The 14485-nt window shown below is 42.5% G+C and overlaps 1 protein-coding gene across 2 annotated transcripts in view; it reads left to right on the forward strand.

Moving 5' to 3' along the window:
* NEGR1 (neuronal growth regulator 1) overlaps positions 1-14485 on the forward strand; it is a 488212-nt gene that overhangs the window by 411054 nt on the left and 62673 nt on the right. Inside the window, exon 7 of one of the 2 annotated variants that reach the window (XM_044301363.1) lies at positions 13186-13227. The exons of the other annotated variant lie outside the window; for it this stretch is intronic. Coding sequence (XP_044157298.1) covers positions 13186-13227 — 42 coding nt within the window. The remainder of the gene's footprint in view (positions 1-13185; positions 13228-14485) is intronic. 2 annotated transcript variants of the gene reach the window in all.

Here is a 14485-nt window from a genome sequence, read left to right on the forward strand (position 1 = left end):
ACATTCACACACATGTGCACACACACACACATAGACACAAGTACACACCAGACACACACACACATTCACACACATGTGCACGCACATACACATCCACACATATAGACACAAATACACACATTCACACACATGTGCACACACACATACACGTACACACACATACACGTACACACACACATTCACACACATGTGCACACACACACACATAGACACAAGTACACACCAGACATACACACACATTCACACACATGTGCACGCACATACACATACACACATATAGACACAAATACACACATTCACACACATGTGCACACACACATACACGTACACACACACACACACATACACGTACACACACACACACACATTCACACACATGTGCACACACACACATACACGTACACACACACACACACATTCACACACATGTGCACACACACACATACACGTACACACACACACACACATTCACACACATGTGCACACACACACACACTCTACCTCCAGTATGTTCAGGCATGAAGTCCTCGTCCCCATTTGCATAATCTTTCCGCCGCCAACTGTCTCTCTTCATTAGCTGCCTCGCGTTAATTTCTGCCGGTGCATGTATTTTGCATATATAAGAGCTCACATCGGAGGCCGCTGCCATCGGAATATGGAAAACATCGGTGGCCACTTGAGGAAAACAGCTGTCCTTGGCTTTTATTCTAGGAACATCCTTGGTTTTCTTCTGCTCGGATCCGGCGGACCTTGGATCTGATGCACAGACATAACAACGTTTAGTAGAGACACAAAGAAAGGATAAGAGAATATAATATTTTACTTAAAGAGCTCCTGTCCCCTCTCCTGACACGTCTGGTCAAGGAACTACTTGCATTCCCCAAGTAATAACAATTCTGGAGCCTCTATTCTTATTTCGCTCCTCTATTATTTCTACTAGAAGATGCAGCGGCCAACAGTGCTGCCCATTCAGGGTGTGTCCCTGCACCAGGGTGTGTCCCTGCACCGTCTGAAAATGTCCATTCAGCGCTGGCAGTAGCAGACTGTGCACAGATGCACCTCTTTGACAAAGGGAATGGTAAGACCCAGTAGTCAATGTAGTCATCCAATCCCAGGAGGAATAATTGAGGAGCATCCAGTGTAGAGATCTGTTAAGAAACATGCTCCAGGATTGCTGTTTCACAGGGAGTTCACGTATTTACTGAGAAGAATATTTCAGGAGAGCAAACAGGTCCTTTTTAAAGGGAGTCATCTATTTTAGGTTAGTTTAGTTTTTTAGTTTTTCATTTTTCTTTTTTTTTTTTACTAGTAATATTGGCCTCTGTTCCCACTGGCATTATGACTTTCATTTGCAATGGATTTGTAATAAAGCCATGACGGCTACAGTATGCCAGATGCTGATGGACCCTGAAATCGCACTTTGGCGTCCTTCACATATCATTTTTGTGTGCTTTTTTCAGTCAAAAACATATAAAAAACACTAGCTTTTTTATGTGACATGCTAGAGCATGCTACCAAAAAAACACAACAATGGCAGAAAATAAGCCCAAAAAACATTGCTAGAGCATGCTACCATTTTCAAAAAAATATCCTCCTTTCTTGCAGTGCCTCTAACTGCTGGTAAGGCTCACTTGAAAGCTCCTTACCGCTCTTCAAGGGTCAGCACACACACGCTAATCTTCCCCAGCCTATGGCCAGCTGCTCATGGGAAGGTGCCTGAGCAATAGGTTCTAGTTCGCCGGTGCCCTGCTAAGGTGTGCTGTTTCTACGTTCATCTGCCTGTATACTGACTTCTGCATGTTTCCTGGAGTTAACCCTTCACTGCCTAACCAGATCTCTGCCTGATCTCCATACTGATTTTGAACTGCCCACCCTGACCTCGGATTGCACAAACACTGCCCACCCTGACCTCGGTCTGTAAAGTTAGGCCCCTTTCACACAGGCGAGATTTCCGCGCGGGTGCAATGCGTGAGGTGAACGCATTGCACCCGCACTGAATCCGGACCCATTCACTTCTATGGGGCTGTGCACATGAGCGGTAATTTTCACGCATCACTTGTGCGTTGCGTTAAAATCGCAGTAAGCTCTATATTGTGCATTTTTCACGTAACGCAGGCCCCATAGAAGTGAATGGGGCTGCGTGAAAATCGCAAGCATCCGCCATCAAGTGCGGATGTAGTGCGATTTTCATGCATGGTTGCTAGGAGACGATCGGGATGGAGACCCGATCTTTATTATTTTCGCCTTATAACATGGTTATAAGGGAAAATAACAGCATTATTAATACAGAATGCTTAGTAAATTAGAGATGGAGGGGTTAAATAAATAATATTAAACTTACCTCATCCACTTGTTTGCGCAGCCCGGCTCATCTTCTTTCTTCTTCTTTGATGACCTGGGAGGAAAAGGACCTTTGGTGACGTCACTGCGCTCATCACATGGTCCACATGGCGATGGACCATGTGACGGACCATGTGATGAGCGCAGTGACGTCACCAAAGGTCCTTTTCCTCCCAGGTCATCAAAGAAGAAGAAAGACGAGCCGGCTGCGCGAACAAGTGGATGAGGTGAGTTTAATTATATTATTCTTTTTTTTAACCCCTCCATCCCTATTTTACTAAGCATTCTGTATTAAGAATGCTATTATTTTCCCTTATAACCATGTTATCAGGGAAAATAATGAAATCTACACAACATCTAACCCAAACCCGAACTTCTGTGAAGAAGTCCGGGTTCGGGTCTGCGTACCAAACATGCCGATTTTTCTCACACGCATGCAAAACGCATTAAAACGCTTTGCATTTTCCCGCGACGCACCTGCATCCTATCTGGCCCTCACACGCGACACCCGTGTGACATAGGCCTTACAGTTTTTGCCCGTTTCCTTGGTACTCTGCACTGGTGTCTCTTGACTTCGATGGGTCAGCAGTCACTTGAACAGACACTAGTTCAGGAAGTGGCGGCCTGGTGGTTCCCCTGTAGGGAATTTCAGATCCCTGCACAGGGATTAAAGGGTGAAGACCAGAGGGGCTAATAGGATAACTCCCTTAGGAGTCGTCCCAAGCCAAATCTGTTCAAGTGACACAGCGGATTCACATCTGCTTTGTAACAATACCTTTCTTGTGAAAATCTGTTGCACCATTCCAGGGAAAACAGAGTTTAATTCTATATGTAAATTTGGGCTTCACTGCACCATAGAGCGGGGAGGGAGGGCATGGCAAATGCAGGAACACAGGAGCTTCAGTGCACTGGAGCCCCAATTTGCACATGGCATTAAAGTCTATTTTCTATCTAATGGCGCCATTGATTTTCATCATCCAAGTATAATTTTAATCATCAGGATCAACCCCACCAGGCAATATTCCTGCTTTAACAGGGTTGATTCTGCTGGCAGGTACTCTTTAAACTCAACCAGCACACTCTCTCTTATTGCATCCACTTCTAATCATTACAAAAACATCCACCAATTCTATGATGCAATACCGTAGTTCATTTTGTTACCTTTTGTTACAATTTGTTGTAGCCAAGGTGTTAATTACACTCTCTACTTCAAAGACCCAACGCATGACACGTTTCGGCCTAACTGACCCCACTTTGAGTTGGCGCATCACTTATGCCAAACCACTTGTTAATGCTTACGATATGTAGATGAAAAGGTCAACAAAAATATTCAGAAAATGAGCAAATCATTATTACATCTTTTTCGCTTTGAGACATTGTTGTTTTTTTTCTCGCCTGGACAAATAATTAATTAGCAAATGGAAAATGAAGAATTAATACCAGATCGTTCTTCTCGGCGGCGGCGGCGTGAAGCAAGCAGTTTTCCTTTGTTTATATAAATAATCAGCGTGGCCTAATTTAAAATGATACCGCTAACAGCCCGAGAAGACGAAAGGAGTGGGGAGGGGGGCGCGCTTAGTATATATTTGTTGTATTCACATCAAGGGATATCTGAAGCCTTTTTAGGTGAAGTCCTTAGGAATTCAAATATTTCAGAATCAGGAAGTGCGAGCATTGATGCCAGGAGCATTAGAAGCTGCCGCTTGGGTGAAGTTTTTTTTTTTCTTCTTTTGCTGTTTTTATTGAAGTTCAGCAAATAAAAAGAGCAAGCGAAAGATGTAAGAAATATGAAAAAGACCTGACTTCAGCAAAACAAAGTAAAAAAATAAAATTAAAATAAAGATCAAATATAAAAAATAAAAAAAAATCAACAAGAATACACCGCCAGGTTTTCTCGCCCCCCCCCCCATTAGTTTCATTAGGATTTATGTACAGGGCACATCTGGGGCTTCTGTATGGCGCCATGTTCTCGCCTACAAAATTTCATCCATAATTGTAGTACTGTGTAGCTACACAGGGACAGACATTCCCACCACGTAAACCAAGTGAGTGCTTGGGGCCCCAGATATCAGGAAGGGGGGCACCCGCTACCTGCAAGCTGAAAAACTACTAAAGGGGTGAACATACCGCCTGTGCAGCCCAGAGGGAAGGAGGGCCCTTCCCAGCTGTAAAGCAGTAGCAGGAGTGCCCAGGATGCACTACTAAGCTGTGATGGGGGCTTAGCGGTATGATGGGTCCAGGCAGTGGGGGTGGAGTTGATGGGGGCTTAGCGGTGTGATGGGGCTGGGCAGTGGGGGTGGAGCTGATGGGGGCTTAGCGGTGTGATGGGGCAGGGCAGTGGGGGTGGAGTTGATGGGGGCTTAGCGCTGTGATGGGGCCAGGCAGTGGGGGTGGAGCTGATGGGGGCTTAGCGGTGTGATGGGGCCAGGCAGTGGGGGTGGAGCTGATGGGGGCTTAGCGGTGTGATGGGGCTGGGCAGTGGGAGTGGAGCTGATGGGGGCTTAGCGGTGTGATGGGGCAGGGCAGTGGGGGTGGAGTTGATGGGGGCTTAGCGCTGTGATGGGGCCAGGCAGTGGGGGTGGAGCTGATGGGGGCTTAGCGGTGTGATGGGGCCAGGCAGTGGGGGTGGAGCTGATGGGGGCTTAGCGGTGTGATGGGGCTGGGCAGTGGGGGTGGAGCTGATGGGGTTTAGTGGTGTGATGGGGCCGGGCAGTGGGGGTGGAGCTGATAGGGGCTTAGTGGTGTGATGGGGCCGGGCAGTGGGGGTGGAGCTGATGGGGGCTTAGCGGTGTGATGGGGCCGGGCAGTGGGGGTGGAGCTTAGCAGTGCTGCAGGCAGAGCGTAGCGATGCAACAGAGACTCACAGACGTAACTGTCATTGGGATCCCAGAAAATCTAAATTTGCCCCCGCTCCTACAGCTCCAGCTCCACAGTCCAGAGCAGAAGGCTCTTCATGTGCCGCCATATTGTATTTCTATACCTTAAGTTCTCAGCCTGTGGTATGTGTACACCATGGGGTATACACGATGGCGGTGCTTTTATAGGCTAAATGTGCCAGAATTCTGTCTGACTTATTCCAAAAGCTGATGTAATGGCCTTGTACCAGCGTTTTAGCGTCTTACCAATTTACTGTGTATTTTAGACTTTTTTCAGTTACGACAGTGTTGAGAGAAAGTGACACGGTTACAACGTGCTGCAAAATGCATCACATGTAAGAGACAAATATTGGTGCAAATGGACGCCACTCAAAAGAGAAAAAAGAGAAAAGTGTCCAGAGAGTTTCTCCAGATATATTATTCCTTGTGCGCCATTTTGATCCATGTGGTGTCATTTTGTTTTTCAGCTTTTTTCCCAGACTCATAACGTAATGAATCTCAGAACATTTTTTTATATACTCCCCAGTATTGTAGAGAACTCTTTTGTCTATTTAGCACTATTTATTGGGTTTACAGCAACCCAAAAATTCCAAAATCATCAATAAAATCAGATGTAAACGCAAAGTTATTAATAAGTTACGCTTTTTTGTTGACTGGGAAGAAAATTCATATGAATTTATACTCAGAGTAAGGGGACAACAAGTAACCATGGGGCTCCATCGCAAACATTTTAGTAGAGCTCCACTCACAACCACCTTCAGGTGCAAGTGAGTACAACTCTTGAGAAGCTTATGATTATTTTGATTATTTTGTTCTAACATTGTCCTATGTTTCTTGTCCTACTTCCCAAGTGAATTGTACTTCATCTTCCATTGTCCTATTCATACTCCCTCAATGGGCACCATTGGTTGTGGGCCGTTATGTCAACAGTTTGACCCAAAATCTGCCATAGGACACTCTAATGATCGTTTATTACTTATAGTAATGGTTTCCTCATGTGGGAATTTTAGGCATTTCAGGCTCCCAGGCTTGAGTGTGACCTCAAGAAGAACAGTATGCAGCATAACTGGGTCAATAGTATCCCCATAGGGTCCCCAGTGGTAGCATCCATACAGCGCTATAGTACTGGGGTGCATCTCTAAAAAGAGTAGTACTCAACCCATCAACATGTAAAATGAGAAAAGAGATGGAACCAATGTCCACAACAGTGTAATCCTTTAACTTAAAAATGTTTTGGCCACCTTGGCCTTTATCATGCTTAGAAAACACATAAACAGCCACTCGTGACATCATCAAGAGTAAAGGTCAAAGGTGAGTCAGCGTACTGTGTTTAGATTATACAAATGGCTCACTTTTGACCCTTCACCTCTTGATGATGTCAGGAGATATTTAAAGGCAATCTCAGACAATGGGGGTATATTGCTAGGATATGCGCTCATTGTCTGATAGGTGCAGGTCCTCATCATTAAGTTATATGTCCTCTGAAATAATTCCATTAAAAAATTACAATCTGTCCTGAAACAAACAAGCCCTCACAGAACCACCTTGATGGAAAAATGTTGAGATAAAAAAATAACAAACAAAAAAATTCTGCACCTTTACATCCCAAAAGATCCATATCATAAATGGGTTAAAAGCACTCATATTATGTGTTTCCATTCCTTGATGAGGACCAAGATGGCCAAAATATCCCACTCTAGGAAAATAAAGGGTCAAGTGAACTCATTACCATGATCAAGGATATGCACAACCACTGGAGACTGGTTGGAGACCACTGATGTGAAAGGCTTCTCATATGATATTAGTGAGGAATAACCAAATATTTCTGATCACTGTGACCTTCACCAGAGAAGAACACGCCACAGGCGATGAGCAGGTGTTTTTGGAATCCTTTTTTGTTGCCAATTGTTTCAGTATCTATTAAGTAAAAAAACACCTCCTCACCCCAAATAATTTGTTCCTTGGCATCTTGCAGCTGTCATGGCATAAAGGCAAAGTTGACAATTGACCATGATTGGTCGAAGGAAATGACACTAATCAAAAGGGGTAAAATTGCTATTGTGTTTTTGCCTTTCCTTGCCGAGTCTAATTTGCTTTTTGAACATGCAAATCTTCGACTCTTGCAACTTGGCAGCCAAGCTTATTAATAGTTTAAACTACTAATTACTGTAATTCTAACACCGGCTTCCAAGAAACGTTGAGCAAGTCAAGTTCCTCTGGAGAATTTTGCAGCACAGAATGATGATCTTATTCTTCGCTATAGGGTTACTCTTCAAACTCTTAAATTAAATTTGGGAACTTTGATTTGGGAGCTCGGCGTGTGTTTTCTTGCTCTTTTTTTTTTAAGTTAAATTGCTGAACAATGAGTCTCACGTACAAAGTCTGAGCTTCAATCAAATTACCGGTAGGGAGTGGATGGTGCATAAATTAGATTGGCAATTATTAACAATGCAGAGAGTTTAAGATTAATTGGCGTCATATTGAAACGCGTAGATGATGACCAGCTCAGAAAAAATTATCCAGGATAATAACACAGCGGAGCAGACAAGTTCAATTTTGTTGCCTTAACTGCACTAGAATTGGGGTATAATTAGATTAAAGTGTCTTTAGATGGAGCAGAGATCTATATTTTGTTTATTTCCTCCTGAGCGGACTACAGGAGCTGATATCGAGGATTAAATTGGATATTGAAAAAAATTAAGAGGCTTGTTTTGTTAAAGGTCAACTAAGATTTGATCTTAATCAGATTCATAATTTTAGTTGAATAATTTAGTGAGAATTTTTTAGGTAAAGCGGCTGACTCATGGACTGGGCTTCTGTCAATACCAGTAGTTGGCACAACTGTAATTGTCAAAAAGTCTCATGACTTCTATACGGTAATGGTTAGCGCCAGAGATGACGAAATCAATTGTGAAATTTGGAAATTTGACATAAATTTTTCAAAACATTCTGATTCATTTTGAAACCAAGCTGAAAATCTTTACTTTAAAATGATGTAAAATTGTGGCACTAGCCACAGTTGGACCACCACGGATTTTGCAGAATAAAAGGGCATTATTGAGCGCTCAAAGCCCTTAGAGCGCTCAAAGCCCTTAGTGCTTAGAGATTTAATCAGTGGTCCTAGACTTCCCTGTGTCTATGTCATACCAGAAGATAACTTTGTCTGGTGTTCCCCTTTAAGGTATTGTGTATGTGAAGCAATGAGATGGTGGATTAATAGAGCTTAGTTAAAGGGGATGTCCAGGATTAGAAAAACATGGCTGCCTTCTTCCTGAAACAGCACCACACTTGTAGACACAGAGGGAGACAAGATACCCAATAGTAGGGATATGGTCAGTGGTGGGATTCAAATTTTTAACAACAGGTTCCCTACTCAACAGCGGACATGCGGTGTCACGACACATGCTTACATATACATACACCATATACACTCACCTAAAGAATTATTAGGAACACCATACTAATACGGTGTTGGACCCCCCTTTTGCCTTCAGAACTGCCTTAATTCTACGTGGCACTGATTCCACAAGGTGCTGATAGCATTCTTTAGAAATGTTGGCCCATATTGATAGGATAGCATCTTGCAGTTGATGGAGATTTGAGGGATGCACATCCAGGGCACAAAGCTCCCATTCCACCACATCCCAAAGATGCTCTAGTGGGTTGAGATCTGGTGACTGTGGGGCCATTTTAGTACAGTGAACTCATTGTCATGTTCAAGAAACCAATTTGAAATGATTCAAGCTTTGTAACATGGTGCATTATCCTACTAGAAGTAGCCATCAGAGGATGGGTACATGGTGGTCATGAAGGGATGGACATGGTCAGAAACAATGCTCAGGTAGCCCGTGGCATTTAAACGATGGCCAATTGGCACTAAGGGGCCCAAAGTGTGCCCAGAAAACATCCCCCACACCATTACACCACCACCAGCCTGCACAGTGGTAACAAGGCATGATGGATACATGTTCTCATTCTGTTTACGCCAAATTCGGACTCTACCATTTGAATGTCTCAACAGAAATCGAGACTCATCAGACCAGGCAACATTTTTCTTTCTTCAACAGTCCAATTTTGGTGAGCTCGTGCAAATTGTAGCCTCTTTTTCCTATTTGCAGTGGAGATGAGTGGTACCCGGTGGGGTCTTCTGCTGTTGTAGCCCACCTTTCTTTCCCTTTCTGACATTCAGTTTGGAGTTCAGGAGATTGTCTTGACCAGGACCACAACCCTACATGCATTGAAGCAACTGCCATGTGATTGGTTGACTAGATCATTGCATTAATGAGAAATAGAACAGGTGTTCCTAATAATTCTTTAGGTGAGTGTATATGCAACACACATACACATAAATACACCATACATACACTACACACACATACCACCCAACTTTTAAAAAGCCTAAAGGAGCTAAACTATGGAATGGAAGTGCTCATCTCTATCTGCTGCAACCAGAGCACCGGATCGGGATTCAGGCAGTAACGCGGTTCTCCAATCCAGTTGTAATTTTAACAACCAGATCTGGAGAACCTGAGGGAACTGGCTGAATCCCATGCCTGGATATGGTGGGACCACTGGGTGCTCTTTGGCAAGGGTCTGATACAGTAATGTGCCCCAGCAGAAGAGAATTCCATTTGTAGGTGACATTGGAGCCAATATATGTAGGACACAGTGTGCAGTGTGTGACTTACTGTATGTCAATTAACTCCTAAACCACCATAGACAACCAGAAGTGTAATTTTTTTTTTACCCCCAGATCACTAGATAAAGAAGTTTTAACTAATTTGTCTAGACAAAAGCGAAAAACGTCCATTTATTAATCACCCAAAGAGAAACAACTTATTCCATGGCTCTACTTATGTAAGCCATATCTGCCATGCTTAGAGCAGAGACGGTAATATTTAGGTATTGTATATTTGGGAATACCCACTCAATTTAGATACACCCACATTAATGAACCATGTCTTCTTTCTCTTCTGCACATATAACTTAAATTCTCAGGTAGACATAGGCTATTAATAGGGATGTTATGTCTGAAACGTGTAAAATATAACAGGATGTTGGGGAAGGGGGGGTACGCAGCTGAAATTTTTCAAGAAATAACATGGGGGAGAGTCAGAGGTGTCACTTTAAGCACCTGGGCCCTAATGCAAAATCTGTAACAGGATGCTTAACCTTTCATATCCCTTTTTTAATGTCCAAGGCTTGCATGTATCTGCTCTGCAACCTTTATAACTAGACCCCAAGATTCCAGTGTATCCTCCGGTGGGCCCATGCTTTAAATGCATAGTAGGCCCCAAAAGTCTAGGAGAAAAAAACATTTGTTGCTGTCTTTGGAGATAATTACTTGACACTAGGATCTATTACCTTGATTTAAAACCTAGACTTCATTGATAATATAAGGGTTGGGCCCGAAAAATAATTTCCTCTGGTGTGCCCAATAAGCCCCATTCTGGCACTGTTATGTTCCTAGGAGGAGGTACAGTAGAAGGATACATCTGATTGGCTCAGGGCACACAGAGGAGCTCTTACATCATACAGGAGGAGCCCATTTGTCATGCATGTATAGCTGAATGTATTTTTACCAATAACCTCAAAGGATTGGAACCAGACTTCAAATCTGCAGGTTATAGAACATTTCTGGCTGTGCTATATCTAATATATAATATATAGCCAGGAATATGTTTTGTTTAGGTTTTTTTTACTACTAGTGGATGCATTTAAAAAAAAAAAACATTTTTCTTTTTTTTTTTTGTATGTGTCATGAACTGTGAACTGTATGAAGCATATTTAAACTTTCGCAGCACAGGGCCTCAGTGACCCGTCTCTTTAAACAATCTGTGTGACTTTCCCAACTTTCCTTCAATGAGTCTGTCAACCAAAGTTTTCAAGCAAAAGTTATGTGCTGAGACCCACAGACAAGAATCCTTTCAGCCTGACACTTCACATGGCTTCTACCTGATTTTACCTCGGTTTGATTCACCCAGTTTGCTCTGGCACCTGTCCCAGCTTCCATGTAAACGCATCTGTCTTTTTCCAAATCTTCAAGTGGAAATATAGTCAAAAGCGTTCTACTCGAGCCCCTCTATGTTCCTTCAGTCTTCCCAAACATACTATTTGCTGTAAAAATACCATTTTCTGGTACAATTAGTGCAGAATTGGGTCAAGCGAAGATACAAATTTCTAAGATCAAATGCACCCAACTGACAACATTCAGAATAGCTGCCAAGTTAGAAGAACATTAAAAACACCGATGCTTCAGATTGGGACCAAATATATTCATGGAAGAAAACTGATGACTTGAAACAAAAATCTGTTCCGCTAAAGAAGTAGATTAGGAACTTTCTGAAAACATTTTTGAAAACTACTGCACTTATGTCTATGAAAGGTCTATGAAAAATATGGATTTTTATCAAACTATGAGATTTTAACAATATAATATATAAATAATTTTATTGACCTTTTTAGCTGCAGTAGCTCAGTAGGCCTTTAGAGGTGCTATTTTCACAGTAACTACCTCTTATGCACATGCCTCCGGTTATTGATCTGATCCGCAGTAGATGAAAGTAAAAGGGATAAATAGAAATAATATTCCCTGGGTTAAAGATGTTATCTGGGACTAAGATACTGATGATCTATCCTCAGATCCCACCAGATCAGTTGGGGTTTAATGCCTAGCACCCCATCCGATCAGCTGTTTGAGGCAGCTACCAGCGCAGGAGCCTATACAGTGGATGGAACTGGAAGCAGAAGGTTTTGTCCACTGTGTAGTGGGAGCTGAGCTGCAGTTCACCATTTCCGGAAGCTACACATTGGACTTCTGTCCACTTTATAGAGTAGTTTCCGACAACGGTGGCTGCCTCAAACAGCTGATTGTCGGGGGTGCCAGGAGTAGGACTCTCTCCGATCTGATATTGATGACCTATATATAGATCATAAATACCTTTAAGGGGGTGGATCTGTCAGCTTAATAAGCCTTCCTATGTAAGGGCAATGTTACTGCTACAGGTCTGTACTACTAGTAGCCAAAGTTGGCCTCATGCAAGGGCTCCAACCATGTAGGACAATATCCTCAACTTTGAGCAGTATAAAGCTGACTGCCTACTATTTCTTCTCATTGGTTGTTGTCTATCTTATGATATGAAACCAAACCCCTCAGTGTCATGTGTCTGTGGGAGCATATATATGGAGTACAAAAGTCTCCTAGACAGGTTGAGATCTTTATTAGTTGCTTGGAGGAAGATAAAGGTACTTATTTCACTACGTTTGTTACAGGAATGTATCTTCCAGGGCACTTCACATAGCTCACTGTATTACCCTGCTTTATACTAGTGTGCTCCTAAAAGTCAAACATATGGTCAACAACTCTGGTTTAGAAAATTCCGAATCAGTGGTCTAGACTACAGGTAGGCCATGAACATTACATTTCTTTACAAGCTCATAATATTTTTTGGAAAATAGCTATTCTACCTGGAAAGTGAAGCCGTTGACGCCTGCAGGATGCCCTGGTTGAGGCCTACAAAATTCACCAGTTGAGGTCTACAAAATCCCCTGGTTGGGGTCTACAAGAAGCACTTGTTGAGGTCTACAAAATTTTGCATTTGAGGCCTGCAAAATGCAGTGGTTGAGGCATACAAATAATGAACTGGTTGAGGCCTACAAAATGTTCTGGTTGAGGCCTTCAAAATTCACCAGTTGAAACCTACAAAATGTTCTAGCTGAGGCCTACAAAATTGTTATTGAAGGGTGCATAGTATTGCACTGTAATCTATAAAACTATGTAGTTGACAGTAAAGAGAATGCGAACTTGTCAAGGACCAGTTTTGTGATGACAACAGCTTTTCCTTTGTTAATATGTTCTTGTTTGTTGCATGAATGTTGCCTGCCTCATTCTGTGTGCGTCCTCCATAAAGTCTATGATTAATGCCCAAATTGTTCTTGTTTTGTTTTTTTCCTTTTTCCCCTTTCGTAGAAATTATTGAAACTTCTACTTCTAGTCCTGTCACCAGCTCAGGTCAGTGTCCACATACGCTTCAGTATGCCTGGGTACTCTCTCTCTGCTTTGCCATGTCATTGGCCATCTATCATGCCAAGCCAGCTATCACTGCTATAAGTTTGTTGTTGTTCTGTTCTATATGTTTGTATGTCCCTCATCAACTGGAACATCTGGGCTGGGTTTAACCTCTACCTTTCTTCTATGGAGTCAGACATTTTGTGGGTTAAAGTCATACGCTGGTCATAAACTTCAGAGGAAAGTAGGCCACCATATGGATGGTAATGCCCAAGAACATCAGACTGTCTAATGAATTGAACCTGACCTATGAAGGTCTACATGAAGGTGTCCTATGAAACTGACCTATGAAGGTCTACATAAAGCATCACCTAAAAACATGGCCTCTCACAGAACAAACCCATGGTCAAGACAATGTTTTTGACAACACATACTACGTGTTTTTCTTGGTCCAAATCTTATAAATAAACCTCTTTCTTATTAGTTGACCAGTGGTGTATGAAAGGGGCATTCATGGACCAAGATTCCCCTTTGGACTTTTCTCCAAAATTGTTTCTCCAGTGCCACCACATCCTGAGTTGCTATTGTACTGTAAATATACCCACAAAATGGCAGTCTTGACTCTGATGAAGCTGATGAAGTTATGGCAACCAGGGACAATAGATACATAGGTTGGTTGCTCGAAATGACATGCAATCTACAGCTTCTTTTCTACTTTATGTTGGTTTTCCATGCTTTATAGATATCTTTTGAAGTACTAAAGGTGCATTCCCCTCTTAGGCATTTATGGTATACCCTTAGGCTGTCTACCCCTAAGACACTTACCTAGGACCTCAGCTCTTTCTTTACCACCAATAGACTTCAATGGAAAGGGTTGTCTGCAGCCAGCTGTCCACTAAAATATATGGAGATTGGGTAATGGTAGGAAACTATCAGGCATCCAGTAGATGTGCCATAAAAGTCTAAGATGGGAATATACCACCAAATGGTGACCTTTTTAAATTCTGAAGATAAAAGTCATGTCGAGATGAGGAAATCAATCCAGTCTGAACTTCCCAAATTGGTTTGTGACCTGACATCTAGGATACATCAGAACACATTGGATCAATAGGGTTCATGTTAGGCCAATCAAGTGGGAAAAAAATAAATATATCTGTGAACCGATTAACCAATTGTATCCTGGGGCCGACAAATCAATGAATTGGTTGTCTCATCTCAAGTTGTATTGTGTGGATACACGTTGCATGTCCTGTCGAGTCAA

This window comes from Bufo gargarizans, chromosome 7, assembly GCF_014858855.1.
Source record: "Bufo gargarizans isolate SCDJY-AF-19 chromosome 7, ASM1485885v1, whole genome shotgun sequence".
NCBI lineage: Eukaryota > Metazoa > Chordata > Amphibia > Anura > Bufonidae > Bufo > Bufo gargarizans.